General features: G+C 37.1%; 2 protein-coding genes across 2 annotated transcripts; one reads left to right on the plus strand and one right to left on the minus strand.

Moving 5' to 3' along the window:
• Positions 1-9,983: 9,983 nt before the first annotated feature.
• Positions 9,984-11,957, minus strand: LOC120775445 (39S ribosomal protein S30, mitochondrial). The gene is made up of 3 exons (XM_040105631.1): positions 11,380-11,957; positions 10,887-11,326; positions 9,984-10,831 (listed from the first exon to the last, which is right to left on the minus strand). Exons 1-3 carry the CDS (start codon positions 11,871-11,873, stop codon positions 10,056-10,058), a joined length of 1,710 nt encoding a protein of 569 aa, XP_039961565.1. The 5' UTR covers positions 11,874-11,957; the 3' UTR covers positions 9,984-10,055.
• Positions 11,958-12,456: 499 nt separating this feature from the next.
• Positions 12,457-22,910, plus strand: LOC120774111 (poly(A) RNA polymerase gld-2 homolog B-like). Its single transcript, XM_040103471.1, has 11 exons — positions 12,457-12,935; positions 13,365-13,450; positions 13,524-14,733; positions 14,821-17,390; positions 17,569-18,052; positions 18,110-18,281; positions 20,537-20,680; positions 20,786-20,976; positions 21,069-21,190; positions 21,262-21,377; positions 22,338-22,910. The coding sequence occupies exons 3-11, from the start codon at positions 13,648-13,650 to the stop codon at positions 22,772-22,774; spliced, it is 5,322 nt and encodes a 1,773-aa protein (XP_039959405.1). The 5' UTR covers positions 12,457-12,935; positions 13,365-13,450; positions 13,524-13,647; the 3' UTR covers positions 22,775-22,910.
• The last annotated feature ends 3,019 nt before the right edge of the window (positions 22,911-25,929 follow it).

A 25,929-nucleotide genomic window follows, 5' to 3' on the forward strand; every position in this document is an offset into this window, starting at 1 on the left:
CCCTCTAAGATATATTATAGAACACAGCGAGTAAAACATGATGATTTAAGTCTAAAAATGCATGACAATGCGCTAAAAGTCTTCAATTAAAGCAATCATAACGAAAATCGCAATAGAATTACAGATATATGTGTATGTATGACTATATAGTGTACGCACTTTGAATTTGGTGGCCAATAATACTCTGCGATAAGCGATTTTTTAGGTTATTAAATCGACGCTAGACACACATCGGCTTATTAATAGTGAGAGAGACACTGTGGCTAGAAACAAGTTGAGAGTTTCGAGACGCAGAACACAGAAAGCAAGAGCAATGTCTGTATAGATTATTGTATACCCAGAACCTGTAGTATGCTTCCAAAAAGACCTCTCAGCTTCGCTTTTTTTGCTCGCTATTTAACAAGCTCTGAGCACTTCAGTAATACATATGTAGTCAGGAGTATTTTGACAGCATAATTTTGCCTTCCCGCGCAACTGTAGCGCAGATAATACAGAAATTTGAATTAAACCAACAACTATGGCCTAGAAACGTAGGCATACATACACACATATTTGTATGGCAACATTCTTGCATTTGCATTGGCAAACGATAAACAATAAAATTTCTATTCACTGAACGTTAGCATAGTTATAGGCGCAGCAACCATTTATCTACCATACGCATACTCACAAATATAGTTACGAATATATACATATATACATATTTATATAAATAGCGAATTGGAAATTATTTGTGTCACATTGACATGCTTTTGTATCGACAAACAAATAGCCAAATACATACGTACATACCGTACATAAAGTTAGTGTTACAAAACATACGTACATACCTACATATATAACGGTACATCCATATGCAGCAAATTAGAGAAGCAACAAGAGCGCTAGGATTATAAAATATGAGCAGAAACTTTAGATATATGCATACATTAACAAATATTACTTGGCAAGTCGCAGTCAATAGATAAATTCAACAGTTTTAGCATGATGCACACATGTGCATCTCCATAACCGACACAGCAACGCAAACATATGTGGGCGCTTCGATTGAGTGAAGACTCCACGTTGAAGCGGAGCTTTAGTTTAGACAAGCGCGGTTATTTTTATTACAATTAGACGAAGAGACAATTAGCTAGTAAATCGAAAATATTCAATCACGAACACATTTGTACATACACACACACACACACGCTTGCACAGAGTGGCTTCGTCATCGCTAACTGCTGAAGCGCTTCGCAGCGATCCACCGCCGCCTGCAACACTTCCGCGGCTATGAGTTTGTAAATACCCCCGCAACCCACGCGAGTTCCCCGCCCCTTCCATGCACACACACACACAACTGCACAGCAACAGACACCTACATTTATAAACGTACATAGTATATATAGATTTGAAGAACACAATGACAAACCGGCAAAATTGCACGCGAAAGTGCAAGCAAATATGGAAATTTGAATGCGAGAAAACAATGGTCTTCCTTAAAATTAATTGTAACATAGGCAAAAGTAAGCGCATAATACGCAATCAAAACCAAATATATACATACATACGTACGTTATGCGCGTAGTTAAGTAATACATACATAGACGTAAGCAGCAAAACGTAGAAACTCGTTTAGAGTTTCAATTTCAGTTGATAAGTTTCATTAAATTAGGTGAAAGAGCGATATGGAATAGAACATTCGACAACCTTACTATATTTTGCTAGACACCCGATTGACGCTGTTATTGAACAACCCTAGCATGGTATGACCTACACACTTTCTCATACACACCCCGTCGGAAGAAACGCGGCTACAATGTGGGAATCTCGTGAAATGCGCAGAAAAGAAAGATTTTGGGTTCCACGCTCAGGGTACAAGGTGCACAGTTAGGCATGATTATAGCTACCAAAATTATTTATTAGGAAAGGTCTAAAGCCATTTTAAAAGAATACAACTTTCTACCAAATTTTTGGACATTTGATACTACAATGATTTAATTTTGGCAATGAGACTAAATTCCTGCTTCCGAGCGGCTACTAAGGCTAATAAATGCGCAAATACCGGGCTGGGCGAATGACATGACGAAGAGGGTTGCCCCTTAACTTGTTCGCTTTTTGCTAAGTGTAGAGCTAAAACATAGAACATAGAATTTGGAAGTCACTCACTTAAAAAATTAAAATACAATAATCTATAAAAGTTTCACATATAAAATATGAAATAGGATAAAAAATAGGAAGAAAAAATGCCAGAAATTATAAAAACTCCCTTCCTTTATTGGACGGTGCGAATTGGCTGCGTAGATGCATAGGTGCCCACTTATCTACACTTTTTGCATGAAACGTCGTTACTTATGCCAATCGGGCTCGCATATGATCCCAGTAGACTGCGAGCTGTCAAGAGCCGAGCAACCTATCAAAAGGCCAACAGTCATCTCGGGTCGGGTCGCCTGAAATCTGGATCCAACTTCCTTAGACATTTTTGAACCGTCTATCTTATACTCCTTCTTTTAGTTTTACTTAGTACTGTCGACTAGATGTATCCGCTCTAACGATTTTCTATTTGAACTTTTGCTTACAGCCTTCCCCACCACACCTAAGCACCGTAAAGCAAATTTGTCTTAACTACCGCCATGTCACCACAATACATGAGGCCAGATTATAAACTCCATCTAGACCAGGCCCGTCCAACATAATTTTGTGAAGGGCCAGGTTTAGCATTTTCATAACCGTAGCGGGCCAAAAAAAAAAAATAAAATGACCTTCAGTTTTGGCATATTTATTTATTTATAATAAGCAACATCACATAAATCTTAATATATTATTATTAATGTAACTATGGCCTTAGCATATAAAGATATTCTTATTCTTAAAATCTAATTAATGAGATGTCTGAAATTTTTTCTGTTTGCACAGCGCATCTACTTACGTCAGCTGGAGTTTTAGAAGTGGCTATGCGCAAAATGCCTTTAAGATGGCTATCTAATAAAGATGATCTGGTTTTGATTTGTTAAATTTCACGCGAGAAAACAGCTGCTCGCAAACATATGTACTACCAAATAAAGAAATATGTTGAATAGCCAGCTTAGTAAGGTTTGGGTATTGACTGGGTGTAATATACTTTTTGTAAAATTCAATTAAGTTTGGAAGACAATTATTATATGCTGTTTTTAGATGAGAGCTGCTTTGCAATTCTATTAACTCCAGCTGTAAACTCAGCGCAGCGCCTTCAATTTCAACATCGAATGGATTTTGAAATACTTTCATGCAGGAGTTTGTGATTTGAAGTCTGCGAATCTGTCGTCAAACTCGTTCCTTAACCTTTGTAACATCAACACGTACTTGTCAAAATCCAGGGTATCTTGCTTTTTTGTAGATAAGGTCTCCCAATGAATCAACTGCTTTTGTTCCAGCTGCTTTTCCAACAATAAAAGCCTTTTTGTGAAAGCTAGAACGTGTTCATATAACTGTGTGCATAGTTGGTCTTTCCCTTGTAGTTTTAAGTTAAGATCAGAAAGATATTTAGTTATATCAACCAGGAAAGCCAGATCAGCCAACCACTCCTCATCAGTAAGGAAAGTAATTTCTTGGTCTTTGTTGCCAAGAAAAATCTTTAAGTCGTCCAGCAGGGAATAGAATCGTTTTAGTGTGGCTGCTCTGCTGAGCCAGCGAACGCGACTGAAGTATACAATGTCTTCGTGATCTGAACCGACATCAGCCAGAAAAGCCTGGAACTGTCTGTGGTTAAGCCCTCTTGCGCGTATAAAATTAACTGTCTGCACTACTTTATCCATCACGTGTTTCAGGCCTATACAACTGGGATGCCCAAAGACTATAAGAGATGGCGGGCCGGATGAAGGGCCTATGCGGGCCGGATGGTGGCCCGGGGGCCGTATGTTGGACAGGCCTGATCTAGACCATAGCATCTTCTTACATGCATAGAGGACTCCACTGGCATTTATAACAACCAGCCTATCCCCCCCCCCCCCACGTTGAGTACGAAATTTTAGTTAATTTTTTTACACTCCTCACTCTCTCCCTGTATGGGAATCTGAATTGTCTTGTATAGAAAAAATGTAGTAGGAAAAGCTCAAAGGGGAACTAGACTTCCAAACTCCCAGCCGCCCTGCCAGTCGCAATTTTTTTGAGTTGCCGTACGGAAATCTTCTTTGCCCATCTCCAATCGGGGGCTAATTTATGTGTGAAACCTTGGACCACGATGCAACGAGGTGAAGGCGAAACCAAATAAATAGCCTCTCGCCCAACTGTAACTATTTCTAACAAAGTTTCGAATCATATCATTTTTCGAAATGAAAACAAGGTACAACAAAAACAGCAGCAGAGCTTTCTTAAAGCTTCTTTACTTAACCAGTTAGACTACTTAATTGAATTGCTTGAAACTTGAAAAATAAATAAACAAACCAAAATTGAAACACGTATGCAAACATATCTTATAACGGTAAATGCGTCAGCGACAATACGTCTATATGTTTAGTTTAACTGTTTTCTATGCCAAGTAAGCAAACATTAATGACAATCGTTTTGTTTATAATCAACCAGAGGTTTCCGACTTATTTCGTGGCCGCCGCGCCACGCATCTCTTTTATAAAACCCGTTTTTTTTTGTAAAAAACACTGCAAATCTTGAAGTAATTGCAGGGTCAACTACGAATTTCCATTGATTTAATTAGAAAACTATAAAAAACAAATAAATTATATATACATACAAACACTAAGTAGTATCGGGTGATTTTTTAAGAGCTTGATAACTTTTTTTAAAAAAAAAACGCATAAAATTTGCAAAATCTCATCGGTTCTTTATTTGAAACGTTAGATTGGTTCATGACATTTACTTTTTGAAGATAATTTCATTTTAAATGTTGACCGCGGCTGCGTCTTAGGTAGTCCATTCGGAAAGTCCAATTTTGGGCAACTTTTCGAGCATTTCGGCCGGAATAGCCCGAATTTCTTCCGGAAATGTTGTCTTCCAAAGCTGGAATAGTTGCTGGCTTATTTCTGTAGACTTTAGACTTGACGTAGCCCCACAAAAAATAGTCTAAAGGCGTTAAATCGCATGATCTTGGTGGCCAACTGCCCATGCATCCCGAAAAATGCACTGTTTGGTGTGGTTTGTACGCTGGTGGAATCATTGGACCGTATTTTTTCAAAGATGCTGTTGGACGCAACGTTACGGTGAATGGCGATCGCTATCGTTCGATGCTAACAAACTTTTTGTTGCCAAAAATGGAAGAACTGGACTTGGTTGACATGTGGTTTCAACAAGATGGCGCTACATGCCACACAGCTCGCGATTCTCATCTCAAGAAATGGACCCGTAAGTTGGCCACCAAGATCATGCGATTTAACGCCTTTAGACTATTTTTTGTGGGGCTACGTCAAGTCTAAAGTCTACAGAAATAAGCCAGCAACTATTCCAGCTTTGGAAGACAACATTTCCGAAGAAATTCGGGCTATTCCGGCCGAAATGCTCGAAAAAGTTGCCCAAAATTGGACTTTCCGAATGGACCACCTAAGACGCAGCCGCGGTCAACATTTAAATGAAAATATCTTCAAAAAGTAAATGTCATGAACCAATCTAACGTTTCAAATAAAGAACCGATGAGATTTTGCAAATTTTATGCGTTTTTTTTTTAAAAAAAAGTTATCAAGCTCTTAAAAAATCACCCGATAGAATGCCAAGAACCTCAACTAAATTCGGTTTCTTCTTCAACTACGTAGAGTTGGCAACTACGAAGACATGACGCAGAGCGCGACTATGTTACGAATATCTTAAGTGTAGTAAATCTAGTACTTAAATACGCAACAACTAAGCGCTTACTGGCACACACACATCCACACATCCTCAACACACACAACTACTAGCTCGCACATTTGCCAAACGCATTTCGACTTCCCCCCATCCACCTCACCCTAATCCCACGCATTGCCGCTTAACAGACTTCCCTTGGTCTTACGTTGTTACAGCGTTGATATTAAGTAAACTAAGCCACACATGCATACATGCATATATACTCGTATATAAGTAAGTGAGCTTGTAAGTGCATATAGGCCAAACGCTTCCAGCTGCTTTCTGGCTCCCTGTGCGGTGCGGTGCGGTGCTTTCCGCCTGCACACACACGCCTAATTGGTCTAAAGCTACTTACTAAAACAATGAAAAATACTAATTATTATGCTAAATAACGGATAATGAAACGGAAATGCTACAACAGTTCGTATGTATGTATACAATAATATTGAAATGCAAAAACCCAAATGACAACAACAAAACTGTGTAAAGCAAATATCTAAATTAAATATGTAAGCGAAAATTTTAACAACAATAATAGAGAAACACAAAAAACAAAGCATTTTAAAGACATAATTAAATAAATGAAAACAAAACCAAACAAACAACAACAAAAGCTGTTCAATAACTTGCGAACCACAAATATGTATGTATGTAAACATGCAGGTCACAATTTCTCACAAAACAGCAAAACTTACAAAAATACATTTATGACTTTTTTCAGTGGTTACACACGCAATTATAACGGAAACTCAAAACAAAGCACGCAAATTAAATCGAAAACACGCAAATTCCCACATAAGAAATGATAAAACACTTTTCGAAATTTTAGTTTACACGAAAATTAAGAAGCCTCATTGCTTTACGCGTTACAGGCTCTTCTGTTGCAATCCAAATCTACTCCGAATCTGTTCGTGTTTGCTGCCTTACCTTCTGTGGTAAAGGTGAAGCGCTCAAGTTCAGAGCAACGGATCACTTGACTTGACTTGACTTGACTTGACTCCGTAGTCACAAATGGCTTGCACTTTAATTTTGCCCGTGTAACGCTAACACCGTTAATCAGACTTTTGATTTAGCGCCGATAATTCTAAGCAACTTATTGAATTAACAGAAACTTTATCCTGCTCACATAGTAAACTCTAGTCCGCCATTTGGAGGGACAGTACCAGTAACGCTTCCAAATCTTTTTTTTTTGTTTCATGTATACGAATTAAATGAAATTGCTTAAAAATAAGATAATCGAAGAAACCCAAACACCTACATATTCTGCGATCCGAGAGCTCAGTCGCTGAAAATCGGAACCGCAAGCCGTTTTTATGAAATAGTCATAGTAATAATTTTAGAAAACACCAAAACTCGAATAGAAAACGAAAAAGAAGAAGTAATAAAAAATAACCTCAAAGTTAAAAAGTAAAATAAGCATAAAACCAAACAAAATGCAAATTAAATTCAACAATCAACTATTAACAACAAATGCATAAACAAATATGGTTGTAAAAGTTAGACAAATTAAATTTGAGAAACAATATAAACTAGAAGAGTGAAGCAACATACAATATATTATAGAATATCAGACAGGACCAGCAAAATCAACAAGCTAAACTATGGTTAAAGAACAACAAGTCAAACACTAAGTTATTGTATTAGCAGTAGAACATGCATACATACATACATAGTTTTAATTTAGGCTAAGCTATAAGGTAATACATTTCAATTGCGGTGAAAAGGCACAATAAAAATTTAAAACGCAGCAAACATTTGTCTACTTTTATTATTACACAGTTATGGGTGGTGAATATGAATAACAATCGCTCAAAGAGAGTTTCCAGAGCGAGTTCACAGGTGAGCTGTGCTTGTTTTAGCCGGATATGAATTTCGTTGCTCGCTTGATAACAATTAGCATAAGCTTGGTAGACAGTGAGTTGCTTATAACGGGGTTTTCAATAAGAGCGTTGCAAAAACGGTTTAATACATCAATGAAATTCTTTATTCCTGTGAAAGTACTCGATTTCTTTTGCATGGCCACCACGGGTAAACTTGCAGAAGTTCAGACGCTCAACCGAATTTTTGACGGTTTTCAAGCATAAATCAATGTTCGTACGAAGTTTATCAATCGTCGCTGGCTTGTTGGCATAGACCATAGACTTGACGTAGCCACACAAGCAATACTTGTAGTCTAATGGCGTCAAATCGCAAAACCGAGACTACAAATTGGCTGGGCCATTTCGTGAGATAACACGTTCACCAAACTTGGTTTTCAATAAATCGAATGCGACATTCGCTGTGTGGCTTGTGGCGCCGTTATGTTGGAACCACATATTGTCCAAGTTCATATCATCCAACCCAAGCCAAATATATTATTATCATTATATATTAGCGATTCCCATTCACAGTAACGTGCCGGTCTTGATCATCACGGAAGAAGTACGGCGCAGTGACGCCGCCGGCCCATAAACCGCACCAAACCGTAATTTTTTCGGAATGCAACGGTGACTCATGGCGTACGTGTGGATTGCTGCCTGACCAATTAGGCATATTTTGGTTATTGGCGAAGCCCTTTAGCCAGAAATAATTTTTCAATGAAAATTCGTATCATTTTCAAATTGTTGCTCAGCACAGTTCACGACCGTACGACGATTCTGGTACGGCGAAGCGGCTTCATTTCTTGCGTCAATTTGAACTTGTAAGGATGTAGGCCAAGATTTTTCGCACAATTCGCCACAATGACGTCACAGAGATGCCCAACGCTTGAGAACGATGTGTGAGAGATTGATTTGGGTCTTCCTCGATTGTTGCGCCAGCGGCAGCAATATTCTCGACACTACAGGCACTTCTTTACCTCACTGACACGAGAACATTTTGTAATCCACTGGCAATTAAACTTTTTTCACTAGACGCTCAATTGTTGATCTGACAAGACGATTAATACGACCATAGTTTGGACGTAGCGCTCTTAAAGTTGAGACCACTGACTCCGAATTTCGGTAGTAAATTTTATTAATCTCATCTCATCTCATTGCTGGATCGTACATCTTTCCATGATGAAATGGCAAACCTTACTTAAGAGAAATGTAAAAAAAATGGCTTTGCTGTCCTTATCGGTCTACTTTTGGAGCGTCTCTAATGAAAACCCCGTTAACAAGGTTATTTCGCCTAGGCTCTGCTATCCAAGTGTAAACCGTAAGCAAATCAAATTGTATGAACAGGCGAACCTTAAAGTGGTGAGTTTAAAAGTTGCCATTGACGTTTGATAGGTGTAAAAAGGAGGTGTTGGTGTACACGAGACTAGCTTCGTGCAAGGCATACATACCACATATCTTTGACAAGTCGGTGTAACGCAGAAGTTGTACTTTCTCGACACTCTAGTCAATTCCACTGCTATAAAGTTGAAAACCGTTATACTACAGATTGACGGGTTGAGTTGGATTGAAGTTAATAACGAAGTACAAAACTTCAACCAGCAACAAACCAGTTGGGTTAATCCACAAATTCGGGTTTGTTCCGGTTGCTTAGACCCGACTGTCGTGAGAACACAGTTCTGCCGCCACTACAGCAACAACATTATTTTTATTTTGTTGGTTTGAGCTTTCAAGATTTGGTACGGGCCTAGACTTCAAGCAAACGATAGATACTCAACCTTTCAGTAGAGAAGTAAATAAGTAAGGATTCTGAGTGAGTCCACTTTTTCAGCTTTACAGTTTTAGTCTAAACTACCCAGTTCGTGCTTTTCCGATAATAAAGAAATATCGGACAGATTTGTTGGCAGCGGCTGAAGACCTCATATAACATTCCATTCCTATTCTATACATTCAGCTTTGCCGAGATTTATTAATTGAGCAGAGCTTAGCCACTAGAAAGAGAAGTGGAATCACCAATTCAGTGACTACCTCAAGGATAAGCCTGACGTCATCGGCGAATTCCCGCGGTTCTTTCGTCTGAAATGGAGCGAGCAATAGCAGGGGTGATCGTTATCAGGAAACTATGTTAGATGAATTAATAATGGTAGACATATGGTTGTATTGAGGACGATGAGATTTGGTGACAACGATTGTAAACTTATGATTCTTACTTTGTATTCGGTTGATAGGATTATACTTACCGATGAAAGAAGGATACTTTTATAGCATGGAACAATTGTTACAGATTTGTTTTAAATAGTACCATCGCTAGACGCCTTACCAAATTGTGCAAAAGAAAAATATTTTGTTTTCAAAACTTTGTTTGGTTCAGAACGGTTTTAACAATGATTTCGTCTAAAATTAATTTACAGTTCAGGGATAAAAAGTCTCCTTCCACTTCTTTTTACTCTTTGGGCCTTCTGGTCGCAATGCTCTTGGTATGTACTCCTTTTGATGTTGATCCAATGTTCTCAACCATGGATTTATGCCTAACTCAAAGAAGCGACGTTTTGGCTCCATGACTCTCGTTTTGTTATCAATTTTATAAATCTTTTCCCAAAGATAGATTTCAGGGATAGCTAAATGTCGAGGTCGATTGGACATTAAATCTTTAAATACACGTTCTAAAAATTCGCGCTTTTCCGCATTTTCATAGTCAGCTATATACTTTACATCTGATCCCAAATAGGGTTGCCTTTCGCTTGCAGATCTATGGATCTCCGGTGCATTTATATAAAAGCGTATAAGATATCGCAAGACATCCTCGTTAAAATCAACAACTTTACCAGAACTATTTATTTCACCATAGAGTTTCATCTCGGCAGTTCCTCGGCAAAAATTAACTTTCGGATTATCATCTACATGATGTGAATGTACAAGTAACGTGTTTAACTGGTATTCGTAAAATGACCAATCACGTCCATTTGTTACAATGGTTTGCGTATTCATTGGATACGTAAGATCGTTAAAAGTATTAAATCCGTTGTAACTAGCTTGTGCTAATAACCAAGAATAGCTACTTTGAATTGCATGAGCGTGTAAAGCCTCTTTGAAATCTTCAACTCCGTATGTATCTGGTCTTATTTGAAGAAAAGCTCGTGACTGATAAGAAATGCTCCCAAAAATATTTCCACTGCCAGGCCAGAACCCTTAATATAAAACACAATTTTTTATTTATCCAAAAAAACGAGTTTTTTTTTCTACCTGGAATATTTGTTAGGTGTTGATGACTACAGACATATCCTAGGGTACGTGGATCATAGTTAAAACGTGGTATAGTTTTCGCCAATTCGATATTTGTTGATTCCGACTCGTTTTTCCATGGAGTGAGTTGGTTCCGATGTCTTATTGCAAGAAAAGGCTTTCCTGAATATTGCATGAGGCGGTCATAAGGATTGTTTGCCATTTCTTTTTGCCATTTACGACCCTTTTTACTCTTCACAACGTTTTTTGGAGGATTTATACCACCCACTGACCAAAAAGCTTCGTGTCTTGGACTGTAATCAATTTCCGATTCTTGGAGATGAAGAAAATCACTTGACAATATATTAATTAGTGTTCGATTCACTTGTTCAACAATAAGTCGGGCGAATATATTTTCCCTTTCCTGTGGTTCCATATTCGCTGCATCTGGATATGCATTACTAGAAAAAATGTACTTATATAAAAAAATATATGATACTATTACACAACTTACCTAAAATAATCGTTTACATATTCTATTCCTTCTTGTATATCAGATTTAATTGATTCAATATATACTTCCAATTTTTTATCAACTGTTTGTGCGGTTTCTTGTAAAGGATCTTTAATCTTACCATCTTCGTAAATAGTGCGAGTGTAGTGCTGCATGGCAGGCAAACAGTTGTATGGCACTTTCGAGTCACTCAAATCTACTACTTTGAATCCATAATAACGAGGCATGTTAATCTTGATTAACTTCTCTTCCACGGTCGGTACTTTACGTATTTCCTCATGCCAACTCTTAGTGTCACGCAGTTTGCGTGCTTTAAATGATAAATCTTTTATTTCGGGATAAATTGGCTCATCAGTATATACGGTATTATCGCGTGCATTGCTTGCTTTGGTCGATGTTGCTACTGTTGACTGTAACCGAGATGTAAGACAAGGTGATGTACAAAGTATCTGTAGTTTCCTACAGGTTTCCCATCTTATAACTAAACTTAACATCTTTGACCACACAAAACTATTCCTATATAAATAATTTTTCACAACTGAGTACCTATTAAATTCCTATTGAACAGGTTATGAAAGAACAGCTGATACAAATGAAAAATGTTGCCATACAGATTTTTTATAGAGTTTCGTTCAATAAAGAGCCGTTCCAATAGTCTCATCACAACATGTTGGCACATGTTTGTCCATTCAGGTCGTCTTATTGAATTACTATGATTATTATCAATTTAATATATCCATTTATATAATTATGTAAATGTTCTACTAATTCATATAGATAAATCGGTGAGATACGGAATCAATTATTGTAATGATCTGAACGCAGTGTTTATGAATCATAAATAAACAATTGATACAAAAACTTTCATAATAATTGTAAATTTAAATATTAAATATATTACTGGCGTAATCTCTAAAGATATATATGGAAACAAGTATCCATTTTTATTGTTCCTTTTCATGAAGTCTAAAGATTATATAAAACAACTTTTGGAGCAACCCTGCAGGTTGAAACAATTTATAAAATAAACTCTGACAACAACAATTTTAAAAGTCACACGCGGAAAGAAGGAAAACGGAATCGAGTGGAAATTCGCAAGAGTATAATTTGCACAATTTCCATCAGTGCGGACAAGATATTTAAAATAAAATTAGAAAATTCAAAAAATAATAATAATAATTGTTATTATAAGTGCATTCTTTTGAAAACCGCCTGACGTTAAGAAAAAAGCTTCATTTTTAGTCGGTACTGTGGAGCCGGCTGTATGTAGATGTGTGCTGAACCATAATGTGCAATTCAATGATTTTTGGTTTTGAGGCAATGTAGTGAATTTCGATGTAAATACAATCTGTGTCTCAAAGATTTCGTGTTACAAACAGAACCACATTCAGACAGTTACCGCTTAAAGTCCTTTATTGTGAAAATATTGAAACATTCGTTACCAAATAAAAAGCGGGACTTCAGTAGATGTATTATAATCGGTGAGTTGCAGTTTTTAAGAGCCGTTATTAGAATATGGCCGATTAATGGAAGTGCAGTTACTTTCGGCTCATGAGGTATGTACATATGTATGTGATTTAACTTTTAATGGAATTTTTTTTTTTATTTTACATAAAAATATATTCTTGTAGCATCATACATAAGTGTATAAATGGATTTCAACTTTAAATCATTTAATGACTAATAATTTAATTACAATTAACACATTAAAAACAGTAGCTGTAATCTAATGTTAATTAATTTCTATTTACATAAATTTGCAGTCTTTTTTACCTAATTGTATTTAAACCGTAGGTTTTAAAATCTATTCAATTTCATATTTACCAACTAGTAGTTCTCAAGTCTGTACTAAAATTTTGAGATCCCGTTGGGAGTTTTCTTATACTATGCATAGCCACGGTTACGCATAATATACATATGTACATAAATACAAGATGAAAATTTAAAAATTTTATTAACAATTGTTTCGTGATTTTTCCTTTCAGATAAAGGAAGGAATAAAGTCCGCTCATTTTTCCAGTTGACAGAAACTATGACCGAAAAAAATCCGTCAATATATTTTGAAACTAAGGTATTTAAGTCCAAACATTAAAATACGAGCAAAACTTAAATTTTTAAATTGACTCGTGTGATATTCTTACTAGAGGTAGATCACTATTTGACGGTACATGTAAAATATACACAAATGTCAGTCATCTTAGGAGTGTGTTAAATAATATATGATTTAAAGTATATCGATATTAAATCTAGTATTGCGTTGAGATTGAAATGGTTGCAGGCAACATGAAAATCATTACACTTACAAACGTATCAACTGTGAAAAATCAACACCTCAGCAACAATGTGGTAAAAGCTAGCTCCCCAAATTCGATGAATAAAGCAAATGTTAGTCAGCATACGCAAGGTAGCAATACAAACGAATCCCCTAAAATGAGGTATTTTAATGGAACTAGTATATATAATCATAATGACAGTGCTAAGTCTCTGCAAACACCAAAACAATGTAATTCTAACAACAAAAATTGTAAAAAATCACAATCTCACATGTTCTACAACATTCCAACCACATCAATTTTAAATCGCAAGAAATACTATCAGCAACATCACCGTCATAACCAACATCAGCACAATTTTGTTAATAACAGTAAGGAGATCAGAAATAATATTCCAATTAAGAATCATAATTTGTTAGAATCTGATCCTTCGAACCCAATAGATGTACATCTTGCATGTGTGCAAAAACAAAATATACCGAAAGTTGATAACAGTAAGATGGAAGATTTCGTAAATAATAATACAACAACATTAAATGTCAACAACATATGTATACAACAAATTCCTGATGATAATTGCGATGGTACGACCGTTGACAATTCCATTGCTCTTTCTTCGCACAGAGCAAAATCAGAGTTTAAACAACACGCCCCTTCAACGGATAGCTTTCCAATCTCAACACCCGCCGATAAACATAATTGTGTTGGTGAAAATAAAAGTATTAATCTTGATTGCAATAGCTGTTGGACTAATCTCGTTGCTCCTCAGTGTACTGAATCTCCGGCTTCGATATCATGGCCATGGGTACACATAAGTAGACGTAAAAGTTCTTCAATTAGTTCAACATCGTCGTACTCTTCGTCAGTGTCATCAGCATTATCAATTTCGGCCGAAAGTAACCCGGAATTGCAACAAAGTATCACCGTTACATACGCAAATAACTCATATACATCGAAGAAAAAGTCGTTTCGAAAAGGTAATATCAATAATAATAACAGAGGTAACATAGATACCCGTTATTCATCTCCACGTGCAAAGGGTCAAAGGCAACGGAGGGCTACTAACGTATCGACTGATGAGGTACGTAAAATCGATTACTCAATTCCTTTATTTTCATTTCACTGTAATTCCTATAATAAGGATATAAATGAATTTTATATTTTCAAGGTGCCACTAATTACTGAAAGTCAAAGGAATATACACCCCGCTGAAGATCCTACAGCGATGAGCACTGCGTTGGCTACGAACACAGTTTCTGCCACAGCAACAACAACAAGTACTGTCAATTCTAAAGCGGAAATAACTATTGCTGCAGAAAATGCAAGTGGTTTAGTTAAGTCTACAAGTAATGTCGTAACACTAACCGTTACATCTCCTTCATCATCATCTCCCCAGGAAATAACTAATATAGACGAATTTGCTTGTCTGCCAGTACTACCTGTAGCACCGCAACCGTCAGGCGAAAGCATAAATTCTTCCGTTGCTTTGACGACGCCATCCGGTTCACCGACAACATCAACGCCGGGATCATCACCCTCCAATTCATACTCTTTAGACTTTTTGCACTCAGTAGGTGTACAAATGACAGGTGGAGCAAATCTATCGGCGCTGTGCAAAAATAATACAAACAATAGCCGCACAATAACGCCATTCAATAGTCAGAATACAGGTGTAATGTCACCTGTGCGTACCGCATACTCCTATCAAAATATTTTACCACAAAGATCGCACCAAATGCATGCTCGTTATACGCCGAACAGTGGAGGTATTAGCGTTGGTAACAGCGGCAATCATATGAGAGACCAACGAGCACATAGCTACCAGCATAGCCACCATCATCATCATCCGCAGCAACTGACAATTGCCTCGTTCATGCAGAAAGAACTCTTAAATGAAAACGTTCTTGCCGGTAGCAACAGATGTGATATCTCTGATAACGGTCCAGAGGACAGTGATGGCGTCGACGTTAACAATAACAATGCTGAATATACAAATCAACATTCCTATCGTAACCATCAGCGTTTTCATAACTACTACCAGTCGCACTATCAACAATCACAGCAGCATCGTCTATCTGGAATGCAGCATGGGTATGTTACACTGCATCCTTCGTATAATAGAGAAGCAGACAACGAAGGCGGTTCACGTGTGAGTCGGAGCGGAAGTTATGCTTACTCGCAACATGTTAAGCGCAATAATACATATCAAAATCATCAAAATAATGGCGAGGCTACATCGAATTCTGGCCAATCGCTTCCTGTTCATAAACATAGTGTAGAAGATATAGACAGCGAAAATGTTAATTCTAGTAACAATGTCAAGGGAAATAACGCAAATAACAATTCATGGTCTTCCAAGCAGTTTCATCAGAAGCTATTGAGTTCTAAAAAATCAAATAGTGGTTCTAATGTATCGTATTCGTGTTCATCCTCGTCATCCACAACGTCATCGGTATCTTCTAATTCATCTCAAGCTTCAACCAGTTCTTATCGACAACAGAAAGTGAAATCCTCTACTCAAATGAATTTAATAATCGAAACCCTTCCTAGAAAAGTGAACACGTCTACACATCGCGGTAATCACAGGTTACAACAGGTAAATTACCATAACCAACAATATACATCGGCTGCAGGTGGTTCACAATCATCGACTGCTCAACAAACCCATCAAAATATTCATAATTTGACCTATGTCAATACCGAGGGTCTTACAACTATGTCCAGCGTTGACATGGGCTCAACTGTTCCATCGCGTAGCTCTAGCCCTTCACAGCCTCCGCCTGTAGCTAGTACATCGGGGGGCCCATCCCAAGATGCTGTTTCATCTGTGGTACTTTCATATACCCCTAATCACTTTCAATCGCAACAGCAACATCAGCAAAGTTTTTTATCCGGGAAACGTTTGACACCTTTTGCCTTAAATGTACCTTCTACACATGTGCATTCAACATCCCCACATCCGGTTGGGAATGTGATTTGTTACGCACAGCTGAACGATTCTGTCACGTCCTCTGATTCAAATCAAGCACCGAGCGCTGTTCAGGGAGCAAAAACTCGCGACTACGATGACTCGGATTCCTCGTCGACAAATTCAGCGGTACAGTTACAGCGTCGAAATAAATATCAACAAGCAAAATCAGTATCGCTCTCGTCATCGTCGTCAACATCTTCGACATCCTCGTCAACTACAAGAAATTTTAATGGACCAGTGCCTGCGTTATCTATTGTTGCCATGCCACATTTGCAGAGCCCAGAACCTACCGAATTCGGGTATAATCCAACATTTTCTTCAACATCTCAGCATTACGCGCCCCAGACTCAACCATTAGCTTCACCACAACAACAATCGCCATTTCGTACTAATGGAGTTATATCAATGCTAAATGTGCCTTTTGCCAATAATTATCCGGAAGATGATTTGAATTCTATGAAACAACATTCACTGAAACACCAAGGCATACATCCTCATCAGCGGCATTTTTACTTTGCATCCGGAGAGCATTTAAATGCTACCCCGTTGTCAGCACATGTTGCGAATGCCGGGTACTGGAGTCCGTTACAACACTCCAGCTTCATATACCCTCAGCCTGCTAATTTTTTGGCATCTGCACCTTGTCTGACACCGACCGCAACACTGTCACCTGGCTTTAGCGAACAGGATGACCACCACTTTCACCATCCGCACAATCAACAGCAACTCAACATTATTAACCAGACAGAGGGCCAAATAAAACGCAGGTATGTAGATTCATTTTACTGACTAAGAGAAACTTTAGGGCCAAAAAAGTTTATCTTATTTAGAAATATTATACCGTCGAGTGAGTTTAATCTTATTTAGTATATCGAAAACTCACTCGCTGTTTAGCAGTTGCTATTATATTTTGTAGTTGTATTAAATTTCTCATATTATTGACAGTTCAACTCCACAAATGGGTGGTGCCATCATGTCACAGCAACCACACCAGCGTCTGGTACAGTCAACTGCATCACAAGGTGGAATGGTAACTACTACCACAAATGTAGCTGCGTTACGTCAACGTAGTGTCGGACGTAATAGTCAACAGCAGACGCTGCACCATCATCAACAAATGACTGCCCCGCCACCAACTCCTATTTCTCATGTATATCCCCAACATAATCTGCTCTTTGGTGGACCGACGACTCACATTCGTACTTCTTCCAATACTTCTCATGAATTTTTCACTCATACACCACCTGACCGGTTTTTAGCCCGAGCACATCTTATAGAAGCTAAAGAAGCTCCGTGCTCATTATTGAATAACTCGAAATGGGACAATCTATCGCAAGGTGTCTGGAACAAATTTATAAACTCTCAACAAACTGAGGAGACCTTCAAGCAGAAAATGCGGTTATGGCGCTATCTCTATATTATTATTAAGGTTGGTACTCCTTACCATTGTTCGAAATTATATAATTATTGTCACACCTGATTACAGAACACTTATCCACGTTTTGGCCTATATCTGGTGGGTTCTACTATTTCCGGATTTGGGGCAGATACTTCAGATGTAGATATGTGTTTGGTGTCGCGCAGTACGTCAAATGTGGAACCCCGAATGGAAGCACTGTTCAACTTGACTGTCCTGCGAGATTATCTGAGCAAATCAGGTATTTTTGTTATTATTTTATTTTGTTTTTATATAAAGTAATTAGTTGAATAGTTGTAGTCTGACCGAAATGAAAGTTAAATAAGTGAGGAGGGGTTAAGAACGGGTGCAACCGAACGTTTTATACTCTTGCAACTCGCAAGAATCAAAGCCAGGGAAATACTTTATAGTGTAAAACCAAAGATATAGAGTAAAGTCAGCCGAATGTTCGAAAATCCTGATATTAGTTTTTGCTCAAATTTATATTTTTAAGGCTCAAAGATCCACTGTTACGAGTAAAACATGCTTTCTTATTTTCATTGGTATAAATCACATCTTGGCCGATAATGTTCGAAAATCTTTATATTAAGTATATGGGGGCTAAGAAAAGTATTGGTCCGATTCAAACTATTTTTGACTGACAGACATACCATTATAAGAGAAGGAGTATCTCTTAATTTCAGTTATATATATATCACATATTGACCGACATTTTTGATCAAAAGTCAACTATAGGTACCGGGGTCTAAATATTCGGTACACAGTGGCTTGGAACAGTTTCTCTTTGGACTTAAAAAATGTTTGGTCATAAGGTGGCACATACTAATGACATTATTCGTTCAAATTTTTTATAATTGCTTCTTGATTTGTGTACTTGAAACAGAACGAATCTAGTGGAATTTAAAATTGTGCTCTATGGGAAGTAGGCGTGGTTGTTATCCGACATAAGAATGTAAAAATAATGTCTAAAAACTAAATTTTGTCGAAATCGATGCTCGGGGATTTCACCAAAAAGTGGACGGTGCCACGCCCATCGTCTAATTTTCATACCGGCTCCCATAAAGCTCTCTCATAACATATCGGTGGCAAAATTTAATGGCATATTTAGTTATTGACTTATCGCGCTTATAGTAGTTTTTAACAGTACCGTTATATGGGTAGTGAGCGGCTTTATCCTCCGATTCCATTCACTGTCGGCAGAAGCTCTTATAAGATATGTACTCAGCAAATTTGGTTCTTGTAACCTCAACAGTTTAGGAAATAAGTATGTACATTAAACTTTTTAGAAGGCGGGGCCACGTCCACTTTTTCAAAAAAAATTTGTCCACAGGAGCTCCTTACCGCTGCAATCTTATGGCACTTTTTATGTTTTCGGTTAATGGCGATTTGTGGGCGTGGCAGTGGTCCGATTACGGCCACCTACGAACTCAAAATTTTATTTGTACTAAGGAAACCCCATACCAAGTCGTCGAGATATCTCAATTTTTACTCAAGTTACAGCTTGCACTGACGAACTATCATTAGCTAGCAAAGAAATGGAAATAATTTCTTAATCAAAAAAAAAAAAAAAACTAACAAGTGTAAAATGTTGGGGAGGTTCGAGCAAGCAAATAACTGCAGCAATATTCTGCAGATACTCAGCTGATACTTATATTGCAACATTTTTGCGTCGAATATGATGCCTTGCGATACTGCCGCAGTGATTGAGACTCGAACATCCACGTTGCGAGAAAATGCTGCTGCTGTTAAAGCATACATATGTGTATCACATGCAAGCGATATTTGGCACATTTGCTTTGATTTTTTATTAATTTTTGTTCACAGTTTTGAATTGTGAAAAGAAATATTCAGGTATAGATATAGAGTGATTGTGAAAAAACAGAAAACATGCGGATATTTTCTTGCTATTTTTCCTTTTCTTTACTTATTCATTATTTCGCTCATTGTGAAAGTAATTTGCAATCTTCCTCCTGATAGCTACCAGCTACTTGCAGTTAAGAAACACGCTAAAGTCAATAAAAGAGTTATATGTAAATAATTGCTATTCGTAATTTGTATTTCAAAGCAATTTCAGCCATCATTTATGTCTGATTAAATGGGGAAACAAGAAGGTCGCGATTATTGTCGATTATAGGAGACGATTTTTCGATATCTGCTGAAGCTGATATTTTAGTATCAACGTTAAATAACACAAAAGAGCGATATCTCCTACCCTTAAAATCAAACAAAGCTATTTATAGTTCGCGCCAAGTTCGATGGTTATTGAATGCTTTAAATATTTTGTTACCTGGTTGAAGGAGAAAATTTCTCATCAACGTGAGTAACAAAGAGTGGCAACTTTCAGTTAAATTTAGTAATACAAATTGTTTGGATTTTACCGGTTGCGTTTTCTTGTGTGAGCATTTAGTGTTCGGTGTGGCAAATATTGTTTTTAAGTTTTCTTCAAAGGTCTAGTTTTATTAACTAATTGAATTGTGTTATTTCATTTACAACTAGCCGAGTTCGAAAATTTCAACCTTATTGAAGCAAAAGTACCAATATTACGCTTCAGAGATCGGATTCATCAGCTGGAAGTAGATTTAAACTTTAACAACTGTGTAGGGATCAAAAACACACATTTATTATATTGCTATTCACAGCGTAAGTACAAATTTAATGCAAAAAATATATATTTATTTTACGCAACATGTACATTTCATATTAGAATATTGGGTCCAAAAGTAAGATAGGTTGTTTCTTTTTTAGTGGATTGGCGTTTACGACCCATGGTGTTAGTTACAAAACTCTGGGCGCAATATCATAACATTAACAATGCCAAAAATATGACAATATCCAGCTATTCTTTGGTTCTTATGGTAATACACTTTTTGCAGTACGCTGTCAGTCCAGCGGTGCTTCCGTGTTTACATGATTTATTCCCTGATAAATTTCCATTGGTAAGTAATTTTAATAACATTTTTAATTTTGTCGCATATAATCATGTTTGCATATAAATAAATATGATTTAATAATAAAAACTTACTTGCAGCTGCGATCAAATGACTTTGGTTACGTGGATATGAACGAAACTATTGGCCCATATGAGTCTAAAAACACACAAACTATCGGCGAACTTTTTCTCTACTTTCTAGAGTACTATAGTTGTTTTGAGTAAGTCATATAACGCTTGAATTATGTTACGAAGTATTACAAAAGTGTTCCGTTTTTTTTTGGCATTGCAGTTACACACAATTTGCCATTTCAATTCGTACTGGTGGTCTTCTGCCAATAAACGTGTGCCGTCTGGCGAAGTCATCGAAAAACGATATCCACCAATGGAAGGAGCTCTGCATTGAAGGTAATTATATATATATAATATATCTATTACACTCAGTCCTTTTTTTACGCGATCTCTTTTTACGCTATTTCACTTTAACGCGGTTATTTTTGCAGCGCAAATTCCTTTTTTTACGCGAATTTTTCACTTTAACGCGATTGCTTTTTTTCGTTTTTTGCTTGTTTACATATTTTTAAGCGTAATAATTTTTGAATATGTCGGCGCACCCTAATAGTGTGTGGATATTGGTATGCGTGTGTGAGTGTATGGGTATACAGTTTCGGGTATTTCGTTAAAAGACTAAAGGCCTAACTATAATAAGGTCTTAAGCTTGCAGCAGAATTGGAAAATTATTTTGTAGCAAATGATACTGATGCCGAACGTGCACGAATTTTTCAAAAAGAATTGAGTCTCTGCATGTTAAGATATAAAGAACTACATCGGAATTTATTGGGTCCAAAAAGAAGCATTCAAACAAAATTAACTGAATTTATGGTGCAAACTCAGTCGGAGATGCTTAGTCAATCAGAACATCAATCCATAGTTCTTACTATTGATTCTGGTACAAATTCTAGTGATATCAGTGCCGGCCATCAAAATAAGCGGCTAAGAATAATTTCCACTACGGATAATGACAGTGATTAAACAGCATTCAACGGTGTTTTCAATAAATCTACCTATTTTCTATTTTGTTCTCTTTTATATATGGTTTTTGTTTTGTATTTTTTATTTTGTTATGAATGAATAAATCATAAGTCTGAAATTTGAAACTTATTGTATTGTTTTTGAATATTTTTTTGCGCGTATATTTTGTTATACGCGATATTTTTTATATTCGGAATCAATTCGTCAGTTAATATTGGAAAACTAACCATTTTTACGCGATTTGTGGCAGAACCAATAATCGCGTAAAAAAAGGACTGAGTGTATATTGAAATGTGTAAATAATGAATGCTTTGAATGCTTTATTTCCCTTTCTAGAACCATTTGATTTAACAAATACAGCGAGATCGGTGTATGATTTCGAAACTTTTGAACGAGTCAAAGCAGTATTTGTGGCTTCTTGGCGAATATTACAGCAAACATTAGATTTGAATTCCATTTTTGCACCAATTATTGTACCGCCAACAAACAGTATTGTCTCCACGCTGAGACACACGGGCTTTCAATATGATGACTGCCATAATAGCGCACCTTCAGACATTTCTACCACGGATTCCAACACTATAAATGTGAATGCGAATGGATCTACAACTCTTTTAAGTTCAGACAATAGTTCGAATCTGTCTCCTGCTATTTCAGTGGCGTCGTTACCGATCGAGGCAAACAACAACAATCCTGTTACAAAGGATATATTTAACAATGCGAACGGAAATAGTAAATCCACCGGAGGTTCACTAACAGAGCTGGTTTCTTGAGCTATTTTACACTGCAGCGAAATATTCAAACATGTGTGGCGTGATTCTCTTCAAAATGTACATGCATGTAAGTTTTATTGTTGCGCAGCACCATACAAAATGAAAATCTCTAGTCATACTGCAGGTCATGCTAAAAGACTGATATTATGATTTATTAAGTTAGGAATACATCGTTAACTATCTTTATACATTTGAAAAAAAATTCACTTCCAATGCTTCGTAGGTGCATGTCAATGAGAAAAAGTTCTTACAAATGAACTCTAGTTAATTATTTTTTATGCATTCTAAGTTAGTGGTTTAATTGTTAAAAAGTGTACTTGATTTTTAATAATGACAAATGGTTAATTTTACTTTACTACGGGTAAATAGGTTGCGATAATGTGACAAGATTTGTATTTATCGTATAACTGTATCTTATGACATACATAATTCACATATCTCAAAAATTCTTGCATTTAATTTTCTCACACCCAATATGGCGTCATATACTTATGAATTTTGCCCAACAATGCTTTAAAACATTTTCTTTCTGCATTTCAATTACTTTCTCAAGTTCTGCTCGGTAATCTAAATTTATTAGTTTATAATAGTAAGTATTTTTTACCCACTGTGCTTTACATCTGTATCCTGATTTGAAGATTGGATTTTTAAGTCATTCCACCTTAATTCTGTTGTTGTTGTAACGGCAGAAATGTTAAGGTTGTTTTCTTAAGATAGTCGGGTCTATGGTAGAATGCTGTCGCTGCTGCAACAACAACAGCAACCACCTTAATTCTATTTGGTCATTGTTTCCCTTCAGCGCACGCAATTTTTTCTAGAGACTGATTCATGGTTTCTAACAATGTTAACATTTTTTCCATTTTCTATAAGTTAATTCGATCAACTCGATTTCCTCCTCATGCAAAATGCAGTGTTCATTTTCTCGATTTAGTTTGCAGTAGTTAATGTACCACTTCCAGCCAACCCATGCCTGCAACAAAACATTCGGAGAATTCATCAAATTTTAGATTTATCCAGTGTTTTGGTTCATAAATTGTTTCAAACGATAAGTAACAGGAATAATCAACGGGCATACTAACTGTTAAAAATTTAATCAGCTATCCCACTTCTGATTTTTGCGAAAACGCATTGATAATATTACAAAACATTGAGGTTCACTTATCGAATAGTACTCAGCTCTGGCTGCCCAGAGCTCATTTCATATCATATCATACATTACGTACTACTATCTGTATTCAATATACCCAAAATGAACAGATTAATTACAGTGTTGATGGAAATGGGTATTTATAAATACATGTAGAATAAATAAATTAACGGCACTTATTAATTCGAAAATTGTTCCTTTATTTCACATGTATATAGCACACTAGTAATATTTCGGTACATTGGTAAGTTAAACAGAAAATGATACTACGTTGCACGGTACGATGCGTCTCGATCGGCGTTATAATCAGGAATCAATATATGAAATGGAAAATGATGGACGCTAAGCTTTACCGCCCACAACTTGATCGTAATCCACAGTTGGCATCCACTATTTGACGTTCGGATACGTGGTTGCCACTTATCTGTCAATTCGGATAAACTATGGAATACGATTTAATTCTAATCCCACATACATATCTATGCTTAAGACTACATTTGTATGTGCTGGTTTTCAGCAATTCATTCATCTTTAGGTTGGTTTCTTGGACTACATCTTAACATTTTTTCTTAATAAGTAACGATCTCAGCGCACATGTGTACTGAAGATTGGGCAAAGAATATACCTGTCCCGTTCCTCTGGCTAATGGATGGCAGATTAGCGCCAGAATCACTAGATGTGTGATTTCTAATGATGCATCCAGGCTGTGCGACTGATCTTTTAAAGGTTGTGAATTCCAAGTGGGTGTTGTGGAAGCTCTTCGATCCTGATAGAAGCTCGGAAATCTGAAGGTCGTAGGATGGGTAGTGCAAGGAAGGTCTCAACTCTGGATACTTCAAACTCGTCAACGTTTGCTGTCGAAATGCTGACGTTCCGTCCAGCATATTCAAACATCTGCATCTGCTCAGATGTGAGTTCACGTGCGCGGTTCCAACCGCGACTCGGCGTATATCCTACTGAACGTTCCGGAAATACCACTAATCAGGGATCGCAAATAATCCTGAAGTGTGAGATTGTAGCCCTTGATATTTCCTGTGCCGTCTAGGCAATATCCTATTTCACCACGTAAAGCTAGAGAAGGGAGCTTCAATTCCAAGGCGTTATATTAATTTATCCCGTCGCCCCTATCCGTTCCGACAAATTTTAGTCGCTTCCATATGAGCATAATACAGTAATATTAATACCCTGAGAAGGACAGGAACTTCTGGAGACCTCGTTCTAAACGTGTCATGACGTTGTAATTCCTTCGTACTATCTGTAAGTACTGAGGAAAATTCAATTGGAATTCCCTTATACGTGCACACTCGATCGCTCCATTTTGTCCATCCACTAATATTGCATCCATGAGGAGAGGGTCGTTTCTCTCAACTGATGGAGTCGTTGACAAGTGCGTTGGTTTAAAAGCCGCGGCATTGTTGTATGGGTAGGCCGAAAAATAACATGTGTCCTTGCTGACGTTGTCCATTATTGGCTTGTTATGCATGTCTGGTTACCTCCCCGTCTACGGGTTGGGCGGCGGTCACTTGCTTCCTCTTCCTCCTACGAGAAGACTTGGGTTTAGTGGCCTCAGTGAAAGCTTGAGCTGATGTTGCTAGTGTTGTTGTTGATTGTTTGGAGCTGTTTGCGCTCATATTATTGCGTGTATCTACACTTAAAACCATTTGCCTATCGGAAAATGGTTCTTCTCGTTGCCTACTGATTCAGTTACATCTTGCAGTAATTGCTTTCTATTATCCTCCTCCATCTTTCCAAACAAAATTCGTTAAATAGATACAGCAAATTCATTCGGCGTTTCCTTCTTGGTTGCATCAATAAATCATTATATACTTCCAATGCATTGAACCTATTCTCCAGTGCTGAGTTAAAATTAGTGAGCCGGTGACTTCTCAGTTGCGCAATGTAAACGACAATTCCTTTCTGATGGTCAAAGTAGAGCTCCATATTGTAAAGCACTACCAGTTTCCATGTAACATCTTACCAATTTTTTCCAGATATATTGCAATGTTAT

Source organism: Bactrocera tryoni, chromosome 4 (assembly GCF_016617805.1).
Source record: "Bactrocera tryoni isolate S06 chromosome 4, CSIRO_BtryS06_freeze2, whole genome shotgun sequence".
In the NCBI taxonomy this organism is placed as follows: Eukaryota; Metazoa; Arthropoda; class Insecta; order Diptera; family Tephritidae; genus Bactrocera; species Bactrocera tryoni.